This window comes from Musa acuminata, chromosome BXJ2-7 (genome assembly GCF_036884655.1).
Source record: "Musa acuminata AAA Group cultivar baxijiao chromosome BXJ2-7, Cavendish_Baxijiao_AAA, whole genome shotgun sequence".
Lineage (NCBI taxonomy): Eukaryota > Viridiplantae > Streptophyta > Magnoliopsida > Zingiberales > Musaceae > Musa > Musa acuminata.
The window spans coordinates 34,143,882-34,164,017 of NC_088344.1; the positions used below are offsets into that span (position 1 = coordinate 34,143,882).

Sequence of the window (20,136 nt, forward strand, 5' to 3'; positions counted from 1 at the left end):
TATCTGAATGAGCAGTAATGTTGATGGATCTTTGCTGTTTTTGACCTTTTCTTTTAATGCTCTCTAAAAACATTTTGTGCATCATTCAAGACCCTTCTTTTCATCTTCAGGCTGGGAGGGATCTCTCGAAACTAAGCTGGTTGCTCTTAGCAGGAGGGATATCCTATGCTGTGCTGAGACTGGGAGAGGGAAAACTGCTGCTTTCAGTATCCCCATCAGGTAGTTTTAACTCCATTTTGTTCGTGCAAGTTGCTTATTCCTTGAACACATTCATATATATAATTATATATAGCTTAGATCTAAGGGACAACTTGCATACTCATTTGGAATAGCAATATGACTATATGAGTAGAACCCTAGTGCTGCTACAGTTCAATATGGAGAGCCACCCAAGTGGAGATATGTCTCTGCTTTAGGATACAACCAAATCCAAGTGACTTTATGTCAATTATCTGCTATCGAATTGTTCGATTGCTCTAATTCATCGTAACTAGTCATTAGAAGTTCAAGTCATTTCAAATATTGCTTTGAAGCATTTTGTTAATGTTATAAATCACTATGGTGTGAAGTTTATTTAGTAGTATATTTCATCACAATAGTTGAAGGGTACAAACTGTCATGATGGCTTATTAAGGTGGGCAGCTGATCAGTCAATTAAACTGTTTATATATATGGAAAAGCATAAGCATGCAAGTCTGTTTGCTTCCAGAAGTGGACTTTATCAATATCAATGCGTCAACGGGACCCAAATTAGTGACCTTATCTGTCCTGCCATAGTAGACTGACTATAAGTATTAGAAACACGGAAAACAACAGGATCATATATGCGGCAAAAATAAATATTAAATGACAATTGAAGATCATAGCTCATCGAATCTTCGGAAAGAAGGAATGTTCAATTTGGCTGACATGCGGCATGTAAAAATTTTGAGTTTAAGGAGTTTGGAAGATGATAAGGAACTATTTGATCCGACATCCATTTATCGTCCAAAACGGATAATTTTTTGAGTCCATGGGTCGCACCAATGGTCGATCGATCAAATGGTCCATTTTCAAATTGGCGCTAGAAGGAGGGGCCCGAGGCCTACACCTCGGCCAAGCAAACTTACTCTTGAGCCATGCACCTTGGCTATGAGCCCTTGATTCTCATACTCCTCAATCAATATGGGACTAAATGGCCTAATCAGTGCTCCCTCCCATAGGAGAACCAAAGGCTCATAATCAAGATGAATGACTCGAGAGTGAGTTTGCTTAGCCGAGGTGCAGGCCTCGGGCCCTCCTTCTAGTCCCAATATAATAAGGGACCATTTGGTCGGTCAACCATTGGTGCGATCCGTAGGCTCGCGAGGAATTATCCACTTTAGGCGATGGGTGTGCCCGTACGATTTTATCCTTTTTCGAAACATATAAACTCCAAAAGACGCCTATGAGAATAAGGGAGACCTGGCGGATTTATGAGCCTTGGGTTCCTATATTGGTGTCGATATTAATAAGATCATTTAGTCTCGTATTGATTGAAGAGTATGGAAACTAAGGGCTCATAAGTCCGTCATGTATCCCTTAAAATGAAACATACGAGCTGACCATTTGGTCGAACATTCATCTATCGCCCAAAACGGATAATTCCTCATGAGCTTACGGGTCGCATCAATGACCAACCGACCAAATGGTCCCTTATCAAATTGTCGCTAGGAGGAGGGCCCGAGACTTGCACCTCGACCAAGCAAACTCACTCTTGAGTCGTGCACCTTTGTTATAAACCCTTGGTTCTCATACTCCTCATCCAATATGAGACTAAATGACTTTATCAATGCTCCCTCTCGTAGGAGAGTCAAGGGCTCATAACCAAGGTGCACGGCTCGGGAGTGAGTTTGCTCGACCGAGGTGCAGGCCTCAGGCCCTCCTTCTAACTCCAATCTAATAAGGGACCATTTGGTCAACCAGCCATTGGTGCGGCACGTAGGCTCACAAGGAATTGTCCGCTTTGGGCGATGTGCATACTCGCACGAATTTGTCCTTTTCGGAGCATGTGAGCTCCAAAAGATGCCTATGAGGATAAGGGAGAACCGACGGACTTATGAGCCCTGAGTTTCCATACTAGCGTCAGATAAGGTCATTTAGTCTCGTATTAGTTAAGGAGTATGGAAACCAATGGCTCATAAGTCCGTCATGTCTCTCTTACTGAGCTCACATGCTTTGAAAAGGACAAAATCGTATTGGTACACCTATCGTTCAAAGCGGATAATTCCTCGCAAGCTGATGATCGATCGACCAAATGGTCTTTATCATGGAGGAAAAAAAAACTTGGGATGAAACATATGAGCCAATCGTTCTTAAGGTTTTGCCCCTAATACCTCTCGTCAAGACCAAAAAAAAAAACCGTAGAGGTCGTCGGCAAAATCATATCTTAGACATAAAGTCAAGTTTGGTTGTGTCATTCTTGGGGTCTAAGATCGACGTAAAATTACACGTCTTCCCATTTATAGTCGGCATGAAGGTTCCGTCGCAGTCGAGCTGTGGTTCAGTCTCTTGGGGTCTACATTGGGTTCGCTAAACAAATAATGGTCCGAATGAGCCACCTATAATCTTTGTCCCGGCTATATTACTATATTGTTATGTGCTCGCTAATGTGAACACTAACATAACTATCGTAGAAGAAGGAAAACAAAGTGGATGGGGACTTGTCGAGTTGACTAGCAGTACGAGGACAGGTATTCGTGGATGGTGACAGGTCGCCTTTGCAAGATCGTCACCCAGTGCGACCCACATCACATGTCCGCAGTCCTTCCTCTTATTGATCTGAACATTGCGGAATCAAAGCAATGAAAGGCTCCGAAACCAACCAGCTTGTTCTCATCCCACAGATGTTCATTTTGTGTGCATTCCGCAACGGGAATGATCAGTATGTTATAAACAACTATTTATGATATATTTCTCGTTACCATCTTCTTGAACCCGTGATGAAAGAGATGGTCAGTCTTTGCGGAAGCCAACAAATCCAATTTCATCCTCGTCTGTGGAAGTCTCGCATAGATTCCATAGGTTTTGGATGGTGCTGACCGTTAACTAATCTTTATGTGCATGGTTACATGACCTTCCTCGTTTACCTTTGGTGATATGTGTTACACAGATGTCAAATAACTTCGTTCCGGTATTACTACGAAGCTAGTCGTCCAAGTCGTCGATCTGGCCGACCTCTCTGCTTTCTTGCCAGTATTCATGGTGTTTACACTGGAGTGATTCCGTTCAGGAGGGCACAGGCTGACGCTAGGAAGGTGACATGACATGTCTCGTTGTTGGCGTCCTCTGTGCCTGACACTTGATATATTCCCCCTACCAAAATATGAACTGCCAAGACCGGACCATAGCCACTGCATCTGATATGGTCTTCACCATTACATAGCAAGCCCTCTCTCTCTCTCTCTCTCTCTCTCTCTTGCATCCAACATAGGATAGCAGCAAACAAGCAGTCCTGCCTCGCGCAATCGCCAAGATGAAGGGGGGGAACTCACCGCATGCCGAAGCCGCAGCGCTGTCGCCATGTGGCCGTCGCGCGGCGATCCAAGACATCAGTCGAGCGCATGAACTCACGAGCCAACTGCAAGCTGTTCTCCTGCACTTGCCTGCTGGTAGCTGGTCGCAGCTGGGACAAGACATGGCGAAGCAGATACTGCAGCTCACCACCTCCGCTCTCTCCACCCTCCAATTCTGCGGCTGTGGGGCATCCGACGACGGCGGAACTAGCAATTGTTCCGGCGAACTGAGCAAGAGCTCGGAGGGAAGGGATGGGCCTCATGGCCGTCAGACAAGGTAATTGGATTGCAGGTCTTGTAGTTCCCTCACTTGGTCATCAGCAACTCTCTTATCTGACCAAGGAAGCTGCAGGAGGAAGAACAAAACAGCGACCAAGGTTAAGACGACTGTGCCCTATGAGGATGGCTATCAATGGAGGAAGTATGGGCAGAAAACTATCAACAATGCAATGTATCCGAGGTGATCTTCCTCGGTCAAGGTTTTCTCCTGTACTTTCTGGTTTGGATCTCGTGAGTTCTGACACATGATTCCCACACAGGTGCTACTACAAGTGCACTTACAGGGACGAGCAAGGATGCCCGGCGACGAAGACAGTGCAGCAACAGGATAGCTATGCCGACCCACCCACTTTCATGGTGGAGTACAGCATGAAACACACCTGCAAAACCCCCCAGACCATTTTCCCCGTACTGATGGTGGAATCCTCTCCACAGAAAGCCTCCCTCCATGGCAGCGATTCCACCGGGTCATCGGACTTGCAGGACCTGCACCTTTCTCCTCCCTCGTCGGTCGTCACCCATAGCGAGAGCCACGACAAGTGCTCGTCACGCAATGAACAAGAACAGCCATGTCAACACGAAGGCTTGATCACAGTAAACACGCTTGACGAATTGGATATGGAGTCGATGGATCTGTTCATGGGAAACTTTGATGGATGGTTCTACGTTGAATGAGGCCAGTCAACTTTAGACTTCCTACATATATATATATATATATATATATATATAGAGAGAGAGAGAGAGAGAGAGAGAGAGAGAGAGAGAGAGAGAGAGAGAGAGAGAAGGCTTGAAGAAAGCCTGACTATATGAAAATAAGATGCCTCTGTTAATTGCTGTTATTGATAGCAGCAATCATTTTGTTGATTGTTAAGTACGGTTGCAATTACTTGACATCCAACTTGAAAAGATCTAAAGGTGTGGACTTATTCCAAACTTTTGCAAGAAAAGAAAGCTAAAATTAGCTTCACTTTATGCAGAGAGAGAGCCTTACAGATTGATAAAATTAGCGTCACCTAAGGAAGAAGAAAACATCTTTAGAAGACTTGCGTCAAATCGATGGAGGAGCAAATAACAGAATCTAATAACACCTATTTCCATGCAGCAGTACATTTGGCTTAACATGAGACCTCATCATTCTTCATGTTAGTGATGCACATTAAGAAATTTCTGCTGTAAGCAGACACTTCATTTCTTTTTTTTTACGAAAGATTGACTTTTGACACATCTACATAGATATATAAAGTTTAAATCATTAATTTACATCGATCTTTTAGCTTTGTTGGTTAGAGTGTGGTGTTAATAACGCGAATGTCATTAATTCGTAACTTACGTGGGCCATTTTAAAATTATAAATTAATAAAAATTTATTTTTATAATATTAGGTAAATTAACAATTATAATTGTAAATATAAAATAGACTAATTTAATTGGAATAAAATAACAGGCCTTAATTGCATTTTTAGTCATAAATTTAGATATCAAATCTTACGATATAATATTAAAATAATAAAAAAAAATAAAAATATATTTATTTGATTTAGTACAAATGAGTTTTCGTGAATTTATTACATCAGTTTAATTTAGTGAAAAGGAATCAAATGTTAATCAAATTTAAAATTATAAAATTATATATTAAAATAGTAAATAATAAATTATTTTGATTTAATTACAGTCATTGCATGAATATAGGTTGGTTTAATTTAGTGGAAAGAGCTACTTGTTTTCTCATTGAACTTAACTCAAATAATGGGATTTGTCTGTCTTAATTAACAATTTAGAATTCCTTTGTACCGCCTAATTCTCTCGGTAGCAAAGCCATCGATTTTGGGCTTCGCTTGGGAAAGAAGGTGGCTTTTCTTTCTGATCATATGCAGTTGTGCCAATATTAGAAAGAACATAAACTTAAATTGACTTGATTTAGCAAAATAATTATTTTCTTCAACTAATATTGTATCGATTTAGTGATTATTTTCGCATGTTTTACCTAAAAAAACGTCCATCATAACGTAGAAAAATAAGAGTATTTCACCTAAAAAAAATCAAACAATCAAATTTTCATCTAATATCAACCCCCTAATTGATTTTTATTTAGGAATATTTTTTTATCACTTAAAAAAATGTATTATTTTATCCTCTATCACTCATCCTCAATCGCTAATATATCAATGTTGTATCATCGTGATCGAAGCAAGTGATAACGATGACGAGTAATGGGCACTAGTCAAAAGCGACAGACCCTTTATGTCATGCAAAGAGGAAGATCGGTGGTGAATGACAGGATAATAACAATAACGTTCAACGAAGGAGTGAAAGATCAAGAATAATACGATGACAAAGTGTTGACAACGAGAGATAAGAGTTGTAATAGAAGAATATTTTTATTAAAATAAAAAAATCTAATATAAAAATGAATTAGGAGGTCGTAATGGGTAAAAGTCTAACGTATTTTTTGAATATAAAATATATAAAAAAACAAAATATTATAAAACAATTATGGATTTAATTCGCAGCTACATAGGATCGATTCTTATAAAAGTCTAGTATGGCAGTTCAGACGTTAAAGAGATGGTTGAGAGGTTGCCGTGGAAGGCACGCTTTCTTGCCTTTCCTCATCTCACTGCGTTGGTGCGTGGCGTGCGTCCACTGTGCCCTCAAATTTCCGAGATGCATCCAAATGTCACATCACTTGCGCCAAAGAACCTTATTTTGTGCCCGAACGGCTCCGAAGAGGCAAGCTGGACTTTGCATCTGATGCATCCACTGCGTGCTGATCTCCTTGGAATCGTAGGTGGTCATGAGAGGGCCTTCGCCCTTGACAAACGTGTCTCTTCAAGCCATGTCATAACCCCTAGTTTCTGAAAAGTCTTGGATCATCATCTGCAGCATGCATGTCCTACTGTTTGAGTTGGCAAAGATGACAACATTGCCGGCGTCGGTGGATTAATCCTATCCACTGCTACTGTCATCGAAAGCATGAACAATCAGATACCTTGATTTCCTGTGCTCCGTCAAAGTCCACTCGCCGGTGTATGTGTGTGGATAAGCTGTTCTAGAAATCACTCAGTTCCTACGACTCCAACGTCATCGACGCCAATTGATCCGAGCGTAATCCAAACATGACCCTACCCAAATCTAGTCGAGAGAGTCAATTGCACGCGTCAGAGAGCAACTAGATGCTGTGACATCAGCACCTACGTCATCTCGCTTACGCCACCCTATGTGGGTTCTATTTCCATGTTCTTTCCTTTCCTCCTCCCCCTCCGCCCCTTATCTCTTCCCCCTCTATTTCTTCCCTTCACACTTTGTTCCCACCAAACACAACTCTCCCTTCTCTCTCTCTCTCTCTCTCTCTCTCTCTCTCTCTCTCACACACACACACACACACACACACACAAGTCCACAACGAAGAAGAAGATGGGCTCGAAGGAGGAAGGAGACCGGTGGCAGATGAAGCTGAAGGAAGAACTGATCAAAGCGCAGCAGTTGGCGACTCGCCTGATGGAGGTGCTGCAATCGGGTCCCGGCGAAGAATCGCTAGTCGACCAGGTTCTGAGCGCCGTCTCCAAAGCTCTCGTTATCCTGGACGCCGAGGGTAAAGCTGCGGCGCCACTTGGTGATGAGCACGGAACCGAAATCTCTGGCCTGAAGAAGAAGAAGATCCTATTTCCTCGAAGAGTCGGATACAGAAGGAGGTAATGTTTGATCATTAATCGCGGTGATGATTCCTCATGCTTCTTATTGGCTCGGAGAGAATCTTATGATGGTAGGTTAGGTTTGGCCTTTTCGGGTGGCATGCAATCATGACGCTGATATCATTCATGGCGTTATGTGCCTTTCCCCGACCTCTGTCGTGTTGATGAAGTTGGACTGATCGTGTTTGGTTTGCAGAGCACATCCATACAAATGCAGAACCATCTTGGCCGTGACGAACGAAGATGGCTATGCGTGGCGGAAGTACGGGCAGAAGGACATCCATGGTGCTGCTCATCCAAGGTCTCAACCTTTCCTCTTTGTTTCTTGCAATTATTGAGTCTGGAAAAGGGCAAAGAACAAGTTGCACTGCAGCACTGATGGATGAGAGCCTTGGAATGTCCGTCTGCCATTTTAGATCATGCATGAACAGAGTCTTGTCTTCATGGTGTCTGTGTGAACCGAGCTGCTCTGCTCTTGCAGAAGCTACTACCGCTGCATCCACAAGCACGACCGGGGGTGTCAGGCCACCAGGCAAGTCCAGAAGACGGAGGACGACGCCTCTGTCTTCTCCATCACCTACATGGGAGAACACACCTGCGCGGACGCGGCCACGCTGCCGGTGCAAGTACCACCCTGCGTCATCAGTTTCGAATCGAACACCGCCGGCCAAGGAGTTCCTTCGCTGAAGCAGGAGTGCGACGAGGAAGCGGTGAGCAGTCACTCACCAGCCGACGATTCTTCCTCGGTGTTCCCGGACTTCTCCGCGTTCATGGTGAACGCTGCTGCGGCCGCGGACCAGTACGACGTCACGTCGGTCTTCAGGTCTTCCACCAGCAGCTTGGACATGGAGTTCGATCCGGAGACGTTCAACTTCGACGGCGTGTTTAGCCAGGGCAATGAGTACATCAGTTAAGAGGGGCGGCTGCTGCTGCTGCTACCACCTCAAGTGTAGTAACATATAATATGAGTTCCTGTACTCTTAATACAACTTTACATTAAATATTGCTTCCCAAAAGCACTACATTCCCTTAGTGCGTGTGGATATTTATCTGTGACAACATATTAAAAGCATTACAAAAAATAATCATACATCGATAAACATCGAGTGAATCGGATCCTTACGAGTCTAAATCTCAATCTAATAAATCAAAATGTTTAGATTGAATTGATGTGATTTTGATTTAATGTATGTCAAACCTCTGTGTATATCTATGTATCAGCAGCTAAAGGAAATCTATTCGATGGATTTGAGAACCGAAAGTTCACCGTGAAGATAAAAAGGCAGTTTCCTCGCCACCGACTCGAGATTATACCCGCGAGTGAGTGGGCCCAATTCATGTTATTTTACATGTAGCTCCCAAAAACACAAACCTGTCCCGATCTCGGGGCCCGCGGGTGGTGGGGTGGGGCGGAGTGCTTCCCGTCACCGCCCCTTCGCAACCCCCATGTTGACCTAAATTAATTTTATCCCTTAAAAATATTACATTTTAATTAATAAATTAGTGATTAATATTAGAATATTTAAATTACATGTGTTATATTATTATTAATAAATATATTATATATAATTATTTAAAAAAATATATATAAATTGAACAAAGATAGATGAGAAGTGCTCTATTCTATCACCATCCAATAAGAATTTTAAATAAAAAAATAAAATTATTATTTTCGAAATTAATATCTAAAAAAGTATTATTAAAATTAATTAATAAAAAATAAATTTTATAAAATTAAATATAAGATTGATTTAGTGATTAATATTAGAATGTTAAAATTATATTATTATTATATTATTATTATTATTAAGGAGCGCTCTATTCTCCGTCCGATAACCGCAGGTAATAAAAAATGCCTCCATCGATGGACGGTGGGATCTTCCGCTTCGGCGAGTCCGTGCCACCGACGCTGCCCTACGCAACCAAGACGCGTCGACCGAAGAGGCCGCCGCCGGCACACGACAGCCTACCAAACTTGCCCCCTATCGATCTTCCTTACGCGTCCTCTCCCCCTTCCTTCGATTGGAAGGCATCGGGGAGTTCCTTCCTTCCCACCCCAACCCGCTCCCCTATAAAAAAACTCGGTTTTGGGAGATCCCCAATTCTGCATCTCGTCTCCTCCAATCAGACAAGAAAGAACGCTTAATTCCTTTGAGAAGTACTGAGGTAAGCTGTCTGATATCTTGTTCCCCCTATTTCTCTCTTTTTTTTTTGGGCTAAAAATTCGATTTTTTATCGGTTCCCCTTTCTATCATTTCCGGACTTCCTATCAGACGAAGAGTTCTAATCCAACAAACAAGGTTTCTCTGAATTGGTTTCGAGTCTTCTTGTTTGGTTCTGCTGTCATCTGAATCTAGTTTGATCAACTTGTTTCGGGGAAATGGGTCATCACCACCACCACCACCATGAGGGTGGCAGCCCATATGACTATCCCTTGGTGGCCCTTTGCTGCTGCCCGTGCTTGCTGCTGAGCTCCATCCTGAGGGGTGTTGGGAGTTGCATCTTTATAGCCTGCTACCCCGTCCTGCGATGCTTTGGCTTCGACGAGCACTATCATCATCGCCACCACCACCACCACCACCATGATCATTGCTATTGAACAACCGAGCCTCGGTTCTCATGCCTTCAAGTTTATTGCATTTTGACTGTAGAAACCTCTGTGCAATGAGCTTCCTTTTCTCGCAAAATATTATTATTATTATTATTATTATTATTATTATTATTATTATTATTATTATTATTATTATTATTATTATTATTAGTTCATTATCTTCACGAGAATTGCTATAATAATTGTATGATGATTGGCTTTCGTGGAGTGGATTGACACAGTTAAAGCTCTTCTCTATGTATAATTGGATTAAGTACTTCAGGTGCTGTGGAACACATGAAGCATTTCTTCTGCAATCCCATTTGTATAACAAGTAGGCCAGTAAATGACCATTTCTTTCTTGCTATCATAAGTCACTGTTAGAATGGTCCGATACTTGTGGTGCATCTGTTCTATCAGTGTCTTGTATGTATCTTGGTTAGACTACAAGTATAGTCCACACAAGTGCCAGTCCTATTGCAACCTTGTTCTTTTCATCAGCAGATGGTTGCATTTTACCACAGGAGAAAGAGGTAAATTCTATTTTATCTTTGTTCATTTGATGAATCAAAGACCAGAGATTTCAGGTCAAAGTCATCTCTTAAAATCTTTTGAATGGTAAAGCTTTCTTTTTCTATATTCATGGAGCTTGTTGAACAGCATAGAACACAGTTCTTTTTATTTGTGACTAGAGAGGAAAGATACTTTTTTTAGTCATAGGATACATTTTGTTAGAAAATTGGATGTGCTGATTGCAAGTGTTTCATATAGAACTGTATTTGACTACTTTCTATGTTTCTGTACCTCTGTGGCTATGCTAAATTACTCAAAAGTGGATCTATCTCAGTTCTCACGGCATTCTTGCAGATAAATTAATTGTGCATTGCAAGTACTGGAAATTTATCTTCTTACACAAGTGTAATATGTTATTGATCATATCTTTGATGAGAGCAAACAAAAAGAGGATGGGGAAGAAAATGCATGCAGCAGAGTCTAACCTTGTGTCAATAGATCTCTTTGTTCTCTGAACTTGACAAACAGTAGTTTCAATATTGAAGCATTTATCTAAATCTAATTTGCACCAATTGTCATCAGTTTATGACTTAATAATGTCAAAACATATGCAGATATGACCCAAAATACAAGTAGGAGAAAAAAAATCCTTCATTAAGATATCTTTTGACTGATTTGTGAAATTTTAAGATGAGTTGCACATATTTTGTCTTTATCTTTCACTTTTCAGTGTTGTTTTTGTTGCGAAATCTAATTTCTTTCTCTCTAGGCTATTAGATTTTCATGTGAGTTACACGTATTTAGTCATTATTTAACTCAAGTGGTATTATTAGATTTTTTGGCCATGTTTTCATTAAAAAATCTCAACTGTTCACTTTTTCCTTCATACATTTTTTTTTAAAAAAAAATATAGAGCATTTCTTTTTTTTAAGATAAAATTATCATGGTCTATACCTCGTTGTCTTATCATTTTTTTCTCATTGCTTTCGTGTGGTCTGTCTCTTGCCTATCATTACTAAGACGACGTCATTAAGGTCAGGTCACAAGGACCTCACTCTCGCCTCTTGTGCTAAAAGAGAGTGCTCCAACTCATTTTCATCCCTTCTCATTGCTCGATTAGGGGAGAGGAGGGAGAGGAAGCCTTGTTGTTGCTACCTCTGTGACCTCGATGTATATATATATTTATGTACTTATATATAATCCAATGAATAATGCTTGAAATATGAGAAACCTGGTATGTTTCTTAGCAAAATTATATTGTTTTGGCTCGCAATCGATCTTTGCCCACCTCGTTCTCAGGGCACACTCGAGTGAAGCATAGTTCTAGGATAGTATAGCTCTCGAAGTCCATCGATTTCACTGAAAGTTATGCGTTGACGATTGACCTAGGATAAATTTTGTTGTGTATCATTTCCTTCACGATATCTTGAATGGAATATTTTTGACATTCTTTAAGAATATACATTTTTATATCATCTAACTTTATGATAAGATTTTTTAATATTGATTTTACTTTCGTAAATTGACTCATTTTATTTTTTATATTAAATATTTTCTTAAAATAAAATGCAAGTGTCTTCAAATTTTTTTCGACTTTAGCACATGAAAATTGAGTTCGCTCCATCCAGCTCAATGTTCCATCCTCATCGCATTTTTCCACGAGTCCCGCAACACGGCCTGTCAACATGCTTTGGACCAGCACATCAGTGAGGCGCAACGCAGCGTCTTGTTGCTAATGGTTCCTGACACGTGTAACCCTCGCGACCGTGTTACGAAACCTCGTGAATCACGTTTCCCGGAGATCCGTCCTCAGCACGCGTTCGTACACCCGTGGTTCTCTACCGATGCTACCTGGCCAGTGGAGCCCACATCTGAGCTCACGCCAACTTCACGTATGACTCCACGTGTCGGGTGCATGATGTGAGCATAAAATTGGTACGTACCTTACACAAAGAAAGAAAGGTTGACTCGTGTCAGGTTTCTTTCACGTACACGTGTACGGATCACATAGCTCAGCTGAGTCATTAATAGGAAATATCTACTTTAATGAACCAAATCTACCCGAATATGAATTGCTATGGAGACGGACGGAGCTCCACCTTTACAAGACCCAAATAATTGGACCGAGTCGGTCCACAGTCGGTCCAATTGAATTCGAATCGGGTCCAATAGAATTCCGCGCTGATTTGATTAAAGAATTGAATCGGTCAAGTGGGATCTGCGAATACACCCCACCCGACACGATCCGCCCGAGTTGCGCTCCTACGCATCGACACGTGGCAGACAACAATTAAACTTGTGGCGCGTCACGTGGTCACGTGCAACACGTTGGCTGTCAGTAGATCTTGGGACGCACCCAACCCATTCTCCTCATCCCTTGCACTGGGCACCACCATGATATTTTATGTAATAATACTAAGAAGAGCGGTCGGTTTGTTACTAAATACAAGGGAAGATAGGGAGGGAGCGCTTCCGGAACAGAGGAAGCTGCGACGGCCGCCACGTTGCTGCCGTCTCCTCTCGCACGCGAGGGCTTCTTTACGGGTTCCTCGAGAAGGCGACAAGAATCCCCGACCTCCGTCGCAAACCTTGATTGCGGCCCCCTCGACGGCTCGCATTCGATTTCTGATCCCGTCTTGCGTCGATCGATCGCTTTGCGTTTGCGTGTGGGTTTTGCTCGGCGTTTCGAATCATCGGTGTTGAAAAGGATAGTTTCCGTCGCATCTTGGATTTCTTCCGTGATCGTGCCTTTGAGCTAACCATCGAATCTTTATGCGTGGAATTTTCTTGATTGCTGAGATCTCTTCTTTTTCTTTCCTTTGGGTGGGAGATTAGGGTTCTTTTATCTTTCTTGAGGGGATTGGTGTAGGGTTTCTTTGTTGTGACCGGTTAATCGGACTAAAGATTCGAAGGTTGCTCGGATTTGTGGGAGAATGGGAGGGAAGTTTGTGTGGCTCCGGGCGGTGTGGGTTTCGGTTCTTCTTTGGGGATCTTGTTGGGGGAAGTTCGTGGTGGAGAAGAACAGCTTGAAGGTGACCTCGCCGGATTCGTTGAAGGGCATCTACGAGTGCGCAATCGGAAACTTCGGGGTTCCTCAGTACGGTGGGACGATGGTGGGGATCGTGGCGTACCCCAAGGCCAATCGGAAGGGTTGCCAGGGCTTCGACAATTTCGACATCTCTTATAAATCCAAACCAGGAGGGTTCCCCACCTTTCTTCTTGTCGACAGAGGGGGTGAGTCTTAATGTTATGAGCCCTAGAAAAAAAATCTTGTGTTTTATCTATGTGTTTGGACTCTTTCAAATCTTGTCAAATGTAGTGATTTTTCTTTGTGTGCATGCATCTTCTTTTACTGTTTGTTTTCTTGAGTTTGTAATGTGTTGGAGTATTTTAAGATTATAGAGCTTTCGTACCTGGAGATATTATGTTCTAACTCTGAACACAAATGCAATAAAAATCCGAGGGCAAGTCTCCTATCCAGGACAAGTAACATCGGTTGACCCACAGCATGGTTGCTAACCAAATTGTTGCTTCATTGTTTCTTGCCTATAGATATGGGATGATTAACCTCTTCAAATCTAAAAGAAGTTTCGTACAACATTCACAAGATACCAACACAGTTATATTATTTTCTTGAAATCTTTGTCAAGGTACATTCATCAATTTCTTCACACCCCATTTCTTATTGCCTGTTCCAATCATTTCTTGACAGCTCAAGGTTACAGCAGATGCTTAGTTTATTTTGATTTATTTGAATGAATTTGCTCCACTCAGAATGCATTCACAATCACCAGTGCTTTTTTCTGATAAGAGAGGCTGCATCGCCTTCTCCTAGCTACTGATTCTACAATCCATCTACATTTAGTTTATACCAACCCATTACAAGAATTTGACATGTCTAAAATTTACCTTTAGACTCCTTGGATTGAACATAGTTCATCGTAGATGCAACAGCTCTATACAGTATACACCATACAAAAAAGACAAACTCTTTACCCATGAATGAAACCTCATTTTGCACTTTCCATATCAATTAAAGTGTGCAAGCAATGCGGGTTTTGTTCTGGAATGTCTTCTAATATTTTTCGATATCAGTACTAGTGATAACCATCTGATACCTTTGTTTGATTTTTTTCAGGTCCAGTATGTTGCATGGATATCATTAACTAATGATCTATTAATCAAATGAATTTTGTTTATACATGTCCTTCTATTATATCTTTTGCTAATTTCTGTGGGCATTGTTATTTACTAATTGGACTTGTGTCATACTGATTGGATGATCCTTGGTTGTAAAGTGGATACAGATAAGTTATATTTAGGATGCATTGAATTTAGATTGGTGGGGTAATTGGAAATATATTTATGGGAGGCTTGTGCATGGGGCCACTCTCTTTAGATTGGCAATGCATTGAATTTAAGGTTTTAGCAAACCTGGATGCAACACTTCAATACTTTCTTCAGTTTGCTTGAGGGTGGGCTCGGTTCAATGTGAAGGTTGTTCCTATAAGATTTGTGCATCACAGGTTTAAGTAGCAAAAGCATCCTCTCCTATTCTGGGGTAAGACCACAAATATCTTATCTTATTAAGAGGCCCTGGTGATGGAGCCTTATGCTTTAAGAATTACCCTTTGTCATTTTGTTTGAATGTCACTCTGAACATTTGGCTTCATTATGTACAGTCGCCAAACATTCCTTTATTATTTTAAAAAACAAAAAAGTAAAGTAGTCATGTAATATGTTTTGAAAGCATCATTATTACTTTTACAAGTTCACTGAATCATGCATTCATTTGACTGTGCATGCAGGGCTGAGAAGAAAATTTTATATTTAATGAAACAATGCCCTGAACTAACTTCTATTGAGTTATTCTTTTGTTGTGAACAGATTGTTACTTTACAGCAAAAGCATGGAATGCACAGAATGCAGGAGCTGCTGCTGTCCTTGTTGCTGATAACAAGGCAGAACCTTTGATAACAATGGACACACCTGAGGAGGATGACAACAAGGCAGACTATCTACAGAACATAACAATTCCTTCAGCACTCATCAGCAAAAGCTTTGGAGATAGCTTAAAGAAGGCAATTGAGAATGGCGACATGGTTAGTGTAAATTTAGATTGGAGAGAATCTTTACCCCATCCTGATGATCGTGTAGAATATGAATTTTGGACAAACAGTAATGATGAATGTGGCCCCAAATGTGACAGTCAAATACAGTTTGTTAAGAACTTCAAAGGAGCAGCACAGATACTAGAGAGAAAAGGTTATACCCAGTTTACCCCGCATTACATTACTTGGTATTGCCCTGAAGCCTTTCTTTTGAGCAAGCAGTGCAAATCCCAGTGTATCAACCATGGGAGATATTGTGCACCCGATCCCGAACAGGACTTTAGCAAAGGTTATGATGGGAAAGATGTCGTGGTCCAAAACTTGCGCCAAGTCTGCTTGTTTAAGGTTGCTAATGAAAGTGGGAAACCTTGGCTATGGTGGGATTATGTGACTGACTTCGCAATACGTTGTCCTATGAGTGATAAGAAGTACACAAAAGAATGCGCTGAAGAAGTAATCAAATCACTTGGTGAGATGAATATTTTTGTTTGGTGTGTCATTTGATGAGGCTCATTGTTGTTTAAGGGAATCAGGATTTCATGATTGACTATTACATTTTCCTTAATGTGTCATTTTTTCTATAAAACTAATGTGATATTTTTTTTTTCAGGCATTGATCTGAAGAAAATAAACCAATGTATGGGGGATCCTGATGCAGACGAAGAGAATGCAGTTCTTAAAGCCGAACAAGATGCGCAGGTTAAGGCATTGCATTGTCTTTTCCTTATTGATCTCGCAATTTGTCTTCATTCGCATAATACTGTTTTGTATCTAATGCCTATTCTCAGATTGGAAAGGATTCCCGTGGCGATGTTACTATTTTACCGACTCTTGTTATTAATAATAGGCAATATCGAGGTAATTGTTTTAAGCATTCATCTGGTGCCTTGTAACAGTTTGCTTGCATTGACTTTTTATCATTTCTTTCTTTTATCAGGTAAGCTGGATAAGGCTGCAGTGCTGAAAGCAATCTGCGCCGGTTTCCAAGAGACAACTGAGCCAGCTGTTTGTTTGAGCGAAGGTATTATTAGAGTTTCTTGTGATAATTGATATAAAGTTGCTATCTTTAACATTTTGCAAATGGAGATTAGATTTGAAATGAATTTGTGTTTAACATATATGGTTTTACAATACAGATATAGAAACAAATGAATGTCGGGAGAACAATGGTGGATGTTGGCAGGATAAGGCCGCTAATATTACTGCATGCAAGGTACTCATTCTTGTACCATCAAGTTAATATCCACAACAGGTACAGACTTTTACATTTCGTTGATCCGGTTCTATTACCTAATTTTATGCAGGATACTTTCCGTGGAAGAATATGTGAGTGCCCGGTTGTGGAAGGTGTGAAGTTTGTTGGTGATGGATACACTCATTGTGAAGGTACACAATCTGTCATTTTAATGGAAAATGTAGTGATATTAAAGAATTCTCATTGTGGCCAAGATGTTGGGAACAGTTTAGGTATGCTTCAGTTACACAGGTTTGGAGTATTGCTAAAATGCTAGCCAAGAACATTGGATCTGAAAATGTCTCTTTATAACTTTAAATTTTCATCGTTTTTCTTTCTGGTTTAGGTATGCTTCACCTATGTAGGTTTGGAGCTTTGCTAAAATGTTGGCAAGCAACATTAGATCTGAAAATGTATCTTCATAACTTCAACATTTCATGGTCTTTCTTTCCAAGAACATATTAATTTTTTTTTTACCATAGATATTCAAACTGGCTGAGTGTGTAATTTATTTAGATGAAAAAAATGTTAGCAATTCTTGTTGTATGAGTTAAGATATTCAAGCAATGTGTCATGATTATCCAGAAAAGAAGGTTATGAGAATCTGCGGATGGTCACAATTAGGTTTGTAACAGGTTTTGTACTCCGTTGATATTTAATGTTACTTTCCATAACAGAAAGTAGTTTAGTGTCAGGTGCAAAAAATGATGAAACATTATGTTTTCAAAGTTCTTGTTTAGCTATTTGATTTGGGCTTTAAAATGTCAAGTGGGTTTCAGGACTTCTTTTGGAGCATTTGTTTATCTAATCTCATTTATATTATATATGGGTGGACTTTCTGGGAAAGGAGGGAAGAAGATCATCGATGTCGATGATCATTTAAAGATCGATTAACCTTTTAATCATTAAAGTGAATTGTAACACCACAACATAGAAAATAATTTACTTTTCTATTCATGTTGGGGAATTGTAACAAATCATCTACCAAAGTGTACTCATCTATTACATGGACGAGATTTTGATCATCCATTGTACGATCATGATCTTCATGGTTTCCTATTTTTCCTGCTTTTACTTGTTTGTTGACTATGAAAACTTTCTGTCAGGCTTGCTTAATCTTTCGATAGTTTTAAGTAAATCAGGTGCCTTATATCTTGGAAATTGCAACAGATGACTATCACAGTTTAGCACCTCTGATTTGTAGGCAACAATCTTGCTTGTCCTATAACCGTATATCGTGATCTCTGTGGTTGCCTGTTTTTATGTAGTTTTTAATTATTACTTATCTTTTGTCTAGAAGGATTCTTTAAAAGGTTCTTGTAACAATCAATTACTAACGATCTGATTCTCCTTTCTTCGTATTTGTAACGATCAATTACTAAGTTTATTGGATTCAATTTGAATGAAGAAAACAATACATCCATTATAACAAGCATAACCATGAGTTATTTAGTTGAGACTTTTATGGATACATGTACATTTTCTGTTTCAGCTTCAGGATCTGGTCGATGTGAAATCAACAATGGTGGATGTTGGAAGAAATCTCATGAGGGGAAAACATACTCTGCTTGTGTGGTAAGTGATTTAATAATGTCATTTGCTTGTGTTGATCTTTTGATCAGAATCTGAGCAGCAGTGTCAACATGCAGGATGAGGGATGCAAATGCCCACCGGGTTTTAAAGGTGATGGAGTTGACAAGTGTGAAGGTATCATCTCCAAGATCCTCTATGTTGGTTTTGAGATATTTGAGCTGTACATGGCTTCATATCATGCCTTTTAAGGTGCTGTTGGTAAAAATCAGTCGTTCGGTTTTTTGATCCTTCCGTTTTGGCTCATTTACTTAAATGTATTTCAATTGCAAAAAAAAAAAAAAAAATCTTGGAGTCCATTTGGTATAATCAGTCATGTTTAGGGTTGCTTCTGTTTTGACTCATATATTGTTTAATACTTTTAGGAAGCTCAAGAGGTGCGACAATGTAGTTATTTTAGTTCTCTAATTTATTAGCATTTCTAATCACGTTTTGTTCCAGATGTTGATGAATGCAAGGAAAAGACAGCCTGTCAATGTTCTGGCTGCAAATGCAAGAACACTTGGGGTAGTTATGAGTGCAGCTGCGGTGATGATTTATTATATATAAAGGAGCATGACACATGCATAAGTGCGTATATATAACCCCTTGTTGGTAATTCTTTATTTTCTTGTTATCTTTTAGCTTTTACCCCAAGCACACAAGGAACATAAGGCACACCTGTTTTCAGTTATTATGGGTCACTCACAAGAAATAAGAGGAAAAACTTGCTTTTGCTAATTTACTTTATAGGCTTTAAAAATTGGAGCTAGTTTTCACAAGTACCAATATGAAGTTGTCTGTTTCAAAATGTTTATTATTGCATTAAAAATATATCCAGGTAAGAAGCCTTCCACAGAGGTCGGCTGGAGCTTTTTGTGGGTTATCTTCTTTGGCCTGGTTATCGCTGGAGTCGGAGCTTATGCTGTATACAAGTACAGAATCCGGGTAAGGTCCTTTAAGATTCTTCATAGATGTGTTTCTTTTATCGAGCCTTTATTTTATCAAGAAAGCCATTTCTATACCCTTGGGTTCTCGGTATATTGCACTGACTGCAAATTGGTATGAGCCTTTCTTTTATCATAGTCTCTGGGTTGGTTGGTTAAAAGAGAGGAGCATTATTAGATGTATACTCATATTACTCTTCTATTTTTATTTTTCTTTCTCAGAGTTACATGGACTCGGAGATCCGGGCTATCATGGCTCAGTACATGCCACTTGACAATCAAGAAGCACAAAACCACATCCACCACGGTGAAATCTGAGGCTAGATTTGTTGCATAATTTCTTTTTATAAAGAAAGCTTATTATACTAGAAAAATGTGGCTCTCTTTCCGGCAGAGATTGCTTTGTTGTTGATCCTTAAACCGCCAGGGAGTCAGTGACACCTTTCTTGTAAAGCTGAATCTTATTGGAAACTGGTAGGATGATAATTGCAATTCGCATGCCTGCGATGCTGCAGTTGGATCTCTTTTCGGTCCAAGTGGTAAAAATCACATGTAGAGCATGCAACTACGCTTACATGGTACTGTTGCTACAGATTTTAGATGATAATTGACTGCTGAAGCTTTGTGTTGAGGTTTCAATTGCTCGACGGTACATTGTCGTGGGAATA

The 20,136-nt window shown here is 40.2% G+C and overlaps 3 protein-coding genes across 3 annotated transcripts; all 3 read left to right on the forward strand.

The window, feature by feature from the left end:
* The first annotated feature begins 3,322 nt into the window (after window positions 1–3,322).
* On the forward strand, window positions 3,323–4,722 carry LOC135616317 (probable WRKY transcription factor 70). The gene is made up of 3 exons (XM_065115511.1): window positions 3,323–3,810; window positions 3,886–3,993; window positions 4,073–4,722. The coding sequence occupies exons 1-3, from the start codon at window positions 3,494–3,496 to the stop codon at window positions 4,485–4,487; spliced, it is 840 nt and encodes a 279-aa protein (XP_064971583.1). The 5' UTR covers window positions 3,323–3,493; the 3' UTR covers window positions 4,488–4,722.
* Window positions 4,723–7,086: 2,364 nt separating this feature from the next.
* Window positions 7,087–8,536, forward strand: LOC135617734 (transcription factor WRKY45-2-like). Its single transcript, XM_065118268.1, has 3 exons — window positions 7,087–7,504; window positions 7,701–7,805; window positions 7,986–8,536. The coding sequence occupies exons 1-3, from the start codon at window positions 7,227–7,229 to the stop codon at window positions 8,416–8,418; spliced, it is 816 nt and encodes a 271-aa protein (XP_064974340.1). The 5' UTR covers window positions 7,087–7,226; the 3' UTR covers window positions 8,419–8,536.
* Window positions 8,537–13,043: 4,507 nt separating this feature from the next.
* LOC135617735 (vacuolar-sorting receptor 1-like) lies at window positions 13,044–20,107 on the forward strand. The gene is made up of 12 exons (XM_065118269.1): window positions 13,044–13,841; window positions 15,495–16,187; window positions 16,329–16,417; window positions 16,507–16,576; window positions 16,656–16,739; window positions 16,855–16,931; window positions 17,023–17,104; window positions 18,445–18,527; window positions 18,602–18,659; window positions 18,984–19,112; window positions 19,363–19,469; window positions 19,691–20,107. The coding sequence occupies exons 1-12, from the start codon at window positions 13,541–13,543 to the stop codon at window positions 19,784–19,786; spliced, it is 1,869 nt and encodes a 622-aa protein (XP_064974341.1). The 5' UTR covers window positions 13,044–13,540; the 3' UTR covers window positions 19,787–20,107.
* Window positions 20,108–20,136: the final 29 nt, after the last annotated feature.

Coding starts and splice junctions, on each gene's coding strand:
- LOC135617735 (XM_065118269.1), top strand. CDS start 13,541: ATGGGAGGGAAGTTTGTGTGGCTCCGGGCGGTGTGGGTTTCGGTTCTT. Junction 16,577..16,655: donor TAATAATAGGCAATATCGAG/GTAATTGTTTTA, acceptor TTCTTTTATCAG/GTAAGCTGGATAAGGCTGCA. Junction 18,528..18,601: donor AAACATACTCTGCTTGTGTG/GTAAGTGATTTA, acceptor GTCAACATGCAG/GATGAGGGATGCAAATGCCC.
- LOC135617734 (XM_065118268.1), top strand. CDS start 7,227: ATGGGCTCGAAGGAGGAAGGAGACCGGTGGCAGATGAAGCTGAAGGAA. Junction 7,505..7,700: donor AGAGTCGGATACAGAAGGAG/GTAATGTTTGAT, acceptor TTTGGTTTGCAG/AGCACATCCATACAAATGCA. Junction 7,806..7,985: donor CATGGTGCTGCTCATCCAAG/GTCTCAACCTTT, acceptor CTGCTCTTGCAG/AAGCTACTACCGCTGCATCC.
- LOC135616317 (XM_065115511.1), top strand. CDS start 3,494: ATGAAGGGGGGGAACTCACCGCATGCCGAAGCCGCAGCGCTGTCGCCA. Junction 3,811..3,885: donor CCTCATGGCCGTCAGACAAG/GTAATTGGATTG, acceptor AGGAAGCTGCAG/GAGGAAGAACAAAACAGCGA. Junction 3,994..4,072: donor AACAATGCAATGTATCCGAG/GTGATCTTCCTC, acceptor ATTCCCACACAG/GTGCTACTACAAGTGCACTT.